Source organism: Pungitius pungitius, chromosome 1 (assembly GCF_949316345.1).
Source record: "Pungitius pungitius chromosome 1, fPunPun2.1, whole genome shotgun sequence".
In the NCBI taxonomy this organism is placed as follows: domain Eukaryota; kingdom Metazoa; phylum Chordata; class Actinopteri; order Perciformes; family Gasterosteidae; genus Pungitius; species Pungitius pungitius.
This window is the reverse complement of record NC_084900.1, coordinates 8,160,479-8,166,478: the sequence shown is the minus strand read 5'-3', so window position 1 is coordinate 8,166,478 and position 6,000 is coordinate 8,160,479. Positions and strand designations below refer to the sequence as shown.

At 42.7% G+C, this 6,000-nt stretch overlaps 1 protein-coding gene across 7 annotated transcripts in view; it reads right to left on the bottom strand.

Annotated features, from left to right (window-relative positions):
- Positions 1-2,006: 2,006 nt before the first annotated feature.
- LOC119221816 (protein phosphatase 3 catalytic subunit alpha) overlaps positions 2,007-6,000 on the bottom strand; it is a 53,249-nt gene continuing 49,255 nt past the window's right edge. For 5 of the 7 annotated variants that reach the window (XM_062561217.1, XM_062561220.1, XM_062561223.1 and 2 more), the window contains one exon: positions 2,007-3,577. In XM_062561217.1, the coding sequence (XP_062417201.1) occupies positions 3,375-3,577 (203 nt within the window). In that variant the 3' untranslated portion in view covers positions 2,007-3,374. The remainder of the gene's footprint in view (positions 3,578-6,000) is intronic. The other 2 variants (XR_009955919.1, XR_009955920.1) reach the window with 2 other exon arrangements.

The window sequence follows — 6,000 nt, the reverse complement described above, 5'->3', positions numbered from 1 at the left end:
TCCACCAGAGTGACAGCAAAATACATGTTCTTAATTTCACACAGAATTAACTGCGAAGGAAAAGCCTAAGTTTGGAAACGTTATGACGCAAATTGACGTTTGTTTCACACATCATTAAAGAAGGCAACTTTCCTCATCCCCCCCCACTGACAAAGCACAGAAACAAGGCCGAAACAAACAAATATTCTTTGAGGGCCCCTCGACCCTGGTTCTGGGAGCTCAGACGCCCCCCCCTCCCCCGCCAAGACGCGGCGTGATTGAATGTCCTACCTGGTGTGAAGACATGGAGGGATGCTACCAGGAGGAGCACAATCACGCTGAAGGTCTTCATGTTGAACCGTGCAGCCGATTAAGCTCCTGCGACCTCTTGCTCGGACGCCGACTCAGTGGCCAGTGGGAAATGTGCTCGGGTGCTCGGGCGCTGATGCTGATTTCGGCACTTCCTTTAGATAAAGAAGGGGAGGAAATAGACTAGCTTCCCTGCCTGACGAAATGGGGATGGCTGGAGGGGGGGGGGGGCAGTGGGTGGGTGCAGACCTATATTCAGTTGGAATGCATTGGTCACTCCCATCGCTGGTGTTTTTTCCTGCTCTGACACCCAATTGACCAGTCGGTCCATTAGCGATCACTCAGGTGTAGGGTGGCGACCGAGTGCAAGAAAAACAGAGTACTTTGGGAGTAGGTGTACACACACGGTTCAGATTCACACTAACACAGGTAAATAAAACTATTCTGAAAGGACAAGTTTGTCTTTGCAGTTGCTCAAATATTCATTGTTTTACGTAACAGCACCGGCAGAAAGATGACCTCAGATGGGTCACCGTGACGACCGTTGCACCGACCATGGGCGACCATTAGATCAGTGAGATGATAGTTCTCAGATCCAGATATTGTGGGGGGAAAAAACTCATGTTGCCATCTTTTTCACCCTGGACAACGTGTTCAGATTGTCCCTCCTGAGGTTTCAAAATCTAGCTCTAGCTCCGTTTTGGCCCTCCCAAAAACAGGATGCCAGAGTTTACTTCCTTTCATTCCAGCATTGTGTTTAATTTCAGCTAAAGAGACCAAAGAGAGAAACCAAGGACAAGAATACTTGGCTGAAATGTCTACAGTGTGTTTGAGGATTTCATTAATGTTTTCCTGACAACTTGATCGTTCTTTACAATTTGTCCTGAAGATTGGAGGCTTAATTTCTAATATACCAAGGATAACCTGCCCTGGAATAAAAAAAAAATGACTTGAGTAAAGCCAATAATATTTACATCTCACCACATTTGATCTTTTTATAATCAAGGAATCTCTGTCCCCTGCGCACACATGAGCAACCTTGGCTTCACCCTCATAGTTTAATCAAAGGAGTCACTGAGTTTGAGGAAGAGGAAACGAAGGCCAGGCAATGCCAAAATCTGGAGGAATTGGAACCAGCAGAGAAACACTATTTTATAAATGATATTTTAAAAGGCTATCTCCAAGTGGAAGAGAGCCCGTGTAAAGCATGTTTTCATGAGTAATGGCAGTTTTTTTTTTTCCATTAACCTTGATTTGCAACCTCAATTGGGATTCAAAAAAACGTCCGCAGGACTATGCGTCTTAATTATTTCATTTTACATGGTTGCATATTCATTGGCGGAGAACTAACAGCCTGAGTCTCTCTCTCACACACACACACACACACACACACACACACACACACACACACACACACACACACACACACACACACACACACACACACACACACACACACACACACACACACACACACACACACACACACACACACACACACACACACACACACACACACACACACACACACACGAGAAGCAGGTTCCTTTCGAGTTGAAATTCATGCACATTTTTATTGAACAGTTATATAAAATACTTTCCATAGTTACCACAGAACTAGTGCATGCCTCATCTGCCAACAGTTTTGAAGTTAAATTACAAAAGCAAGGCTTCATGTCGTGTAGTGAATTACTTGGGCACTTAAGCAGTTCTTAAAAAAGATCAAAGTTATTTTTATTTGTTTCATCTTAAAGTATTGAGCAGTATCAAACCTGTAACTGATATACAAAGCAGTTTCAAATAATAATAGTAATGATAATAATCAAATTACACTTTCTGTGGCACATTTACAAAACAGAACAAAACTGATTTACCTGTTATATGACACAAACAGCTAATCATGCATTTTTCAGTTACACATGTAACCACACACCTCACAAGAATTGCCAAACATGCTTAATTGGACTGTGTGCACTTACAAGCGCAGGTTAAAAATATGATTTCTCATCCATCTTAGATAATTAAATGCTTCAATTAAAAAACAAAGTCGAAGGCATAGAGCATCATGGTGTTAATTGAAAGTATGCAGGTATACGTTTCCAGTATATGTTCACTAAAGCGCGGTATATTTCAAAACAGGCCTCACAGCCAAGGTATTCCGATTTTCTATTTCATCTGTTTGATTTTTATAAAACATGCATAGGCAGACACTTTAAGTTTATTGTATTCTTTTTTTTTACACAATATAGGTTCTCTATTTTTACTTTGTTCGCAATACTTAAAGAGAAAAAAAAAATTAACACTCAATTCCAGCAAGCCACAATAAATCTAATCCCCAAACCATTCCAAAAGAGACATAAAATAAACATATTTGCAAATGATAGATAGGTAAATGTAAATTCCAGTTATGAAACTCAAGAAAATAGGTATTCATTAGAGTTATTTAGCCATTATACAGAAAAATCAGGTCAGAGCACACACCAAAAGAACCTGAGGTAAGCATAATATGTACAAAACCATAAAACTTTCTATTATTTGGCATTTCGACAACATTGCAACATTCTTTTTAAGACTGCCTAATTAATTTTAAAAGCTATTTTAAAAGAGTAGCAAAAAAAAGTCATCAATAAATAGTCCTTATTTAGTTTGTACACCCTTTTCTGTTAAAAACATTATCGCATGTTCCGTCCTTTTTAGTGCTGTATTTTTGTAAACGTACAATAGTTAGTAAGAAGTTACATGACTTTCCATTTCGGCTGTAAATGAGCAAGGGTCTTTCAAGAAAAGAAATAAAAAATAAAATAAAATCACCTTTAAGACCTCTCCGTTGCCTCTCCTTTCCCCTCCGACACACTGCGGCGCGACGGAGGCCCGACCCGGTCAGAAATGTGACTCGGCAATAACTTATAGCAGATTTGACCCAGAACTAATATTTTGAAGGCATATCCAAAGACTAGAAAGCGAGACGCCGCCCCACATCTCCTCCCCAGTTTGAGCCAATGATGACCCCCCCCTTCCACACATAAACCCCCCCCTCTCTCCCCTCTCCCCCTCCTTTTCTTTCCACACCATCACCCGCTGCCGCCTCACTGGATGCTGCCCCCGCTGCTGGTGCTTCCTTTGGCTTCCGTGCCGTTGGTCTCCGAGGACAGGGCCTTGTTGAGGGAGTTGAGGCTGGCGTCGGAGGGCAAGGTGTCCCGCCGCGGCGGCATCCTCTCGTTGATGCGGTCCAGGCCCTTCGCCTCGGCGAAGCTGGTGATCTTGTGCTGGGGCGAGAAACCTTTGATGGCTGTCGGGGGGACGCAAGAAGAAGCAAAGCGGGTGGGGGGGGTTGAGATCAGAAGCGATTTCAGTGGGGAGGGATTCAATGATTTGGGGAATGGGGGGGGTCTCACTTGCTCACATTCACTCACACATCAACAGATTTGGCTTATCTTCTTGGATCGTGGTAACATAAAACGCGTGGGACTGAGAGAACAACGTACAGGCGGCATCCAGGGAGGTGTTGGCTACTAACTGCAAGTCAACCATGAAAAATAACTGAGTAACTGAAGGGCTTGTTCACACTAATGCTTCCTGCACCACGTGGATCCTTTAAAGGGAAAATATGCTTATTTCACTTTTTGATGAAGAACACAGCTAACAAGGCCCGGTCTGAAGCGCTAAAGCTCTCATGTTAGCACGTGAAATTAGGAGGATTAAATTCTGGCTTGATGCAGTAAAGGGTCATTACAACACTTTGCTGGGGGGGGGGGTTAACTCTCACTTAACTGTAAAGAAGTGAATAAGCCCATTTCTCACTGTACTATTCATATGGCTGGAGTAAGCCTCCAAGCGGTTGTATAGCTGTTCAATTATTTATGAACCACAGCAATTATTGTGCAGCATATTTACTTATTCATCATATATAGTGTTTGTAGCTTAATAACAGAAGAACAATTACTATAAAAAAGGTACAACACATTTCTACGAAATGACAACACATCAACACCATTGATCAGAGTTTAAAAAAAAATGGCATAACTGCACGGACAAAAGGATCGAACAATCCTTCTATATCTATAGAGGGCCCTCCTGGAATCGGGGTCAACAGGTTTTCACCGTGCCATCAATCCGTGCTATAATCTTGGACAGCAGCAGACCATCCAATGACCATCTTCAACTGCCACCGACTCAATCCTACACACATGTGTGCAAAATTAAATAGAATCTTAACTTGGGCACACTTGGAGACCACCTGAGGACCCCCAACATCCAGATTGCCCCGTCACGTCACAGATTGAAAACAACAAAAGGGGAAGAAGGAGGATGACCAAACAGAGAAAAAAAAGAACGAACAAGGGAAGGAACATAAAACTAAAAACACTATAGTGGAGCCCACTGAGACATTCACTTCCACAACGTAGATCCACGTTGAGACTGAGCTCACGTACAAAAAAACACTACACAGGTACTCGGGTGCTAACGACTTGTTAGGTCTGCTTGGAGCATGCAGCAATTTAAGGGTTCACTGGAGGTTATGAGGGGTGGACGTCCCACCACCATCGAGACTGGGGTTCAATAACAAAAAGATTATATTGAGCTGAATAATGGAACAAATCACAGCTGGTTTATAAAAAAGGCACCGCTGCGTTCAATGAACCCGGTCCAATAAGGACACAATGTCAAATCAAAATTGTCAAGGGATTGCTGGATTTTAACGCCAAAAAAAAGGTTGATCGTGTTCCTTCCACCTCTCATAAAAGCTTTAAGGGGGACGCGGTCTCAATGGTAACAACGGGTAGAATTGCAAAAAACCCATTCACTAGAAGGAGAGAGGGAGTGTGGGGAAGGGGGCATAAATTTAAACGACAAATCGTGGAGCGGGGCATGATGGGTAGCGTAGTTGTGTTGCTGCGGAGCACAGGTCAGACACAGGTTATTAGCAGCTCACAGGAGAGAGAAAAAAAAACAACAAAAAAAAAAAAAAAACACGACGACACATCAGGGCCACAGAGGATCCACACGGAGAGAGAGAGAGATGCGGAGAAAGTGTCTCCACACTACAATGGACTGTCCCCCACGGGGATGGAGTGCTGGACAACTCCAAACGTAAATAGCAGCTGGAAAACTGCTATTTAGCCCGCAGTTGAGGTTGTTCTTGCGCCAGAGGCAGTGTAAGTGAAATAGATGGGGTTTTTTGTTTAGGGAGAGTCCAATTTGGATTCCATAAGGCTCCTGTGGAGCATTTAAACTCTTATTAAATCAGATTCAGCTCGACTGTGGTATTACTATATTAATACAACAGCAACAACAATGCACTGCAACTGCTTCAGCTGCTTCAAAGGGGAAATGCCATCATAAGCTTTCATAGCAAGACGTACCCGAATTGTGTGAGGGCAGAGCAGGTGGCGCGCGATAATACAATGATACCAAATACTTTGTTTAAAAGGGTCTCCAGAAGTCCAACAGCTTTGCATAAGAAAACTAAAATGTTGAGTAAAGATGGCCCGTTGGTGCTCTAGTTCTGGCATGTAGTGAAAGCCAGATGAGCTGAGGATGGACATCTATTCACACCTCCACACATTGTGTGCATGGCCTCGAATAAAAGCAACCCTTTATCCTCAACCCGAATGGTCTTCTATAAAAAGACGTATAAACGGTGATATTTTTTTTTAAATGAAAAAAGTACTGCTGTAATAGTATGATTTAGAACTTTATATTTGGAATATT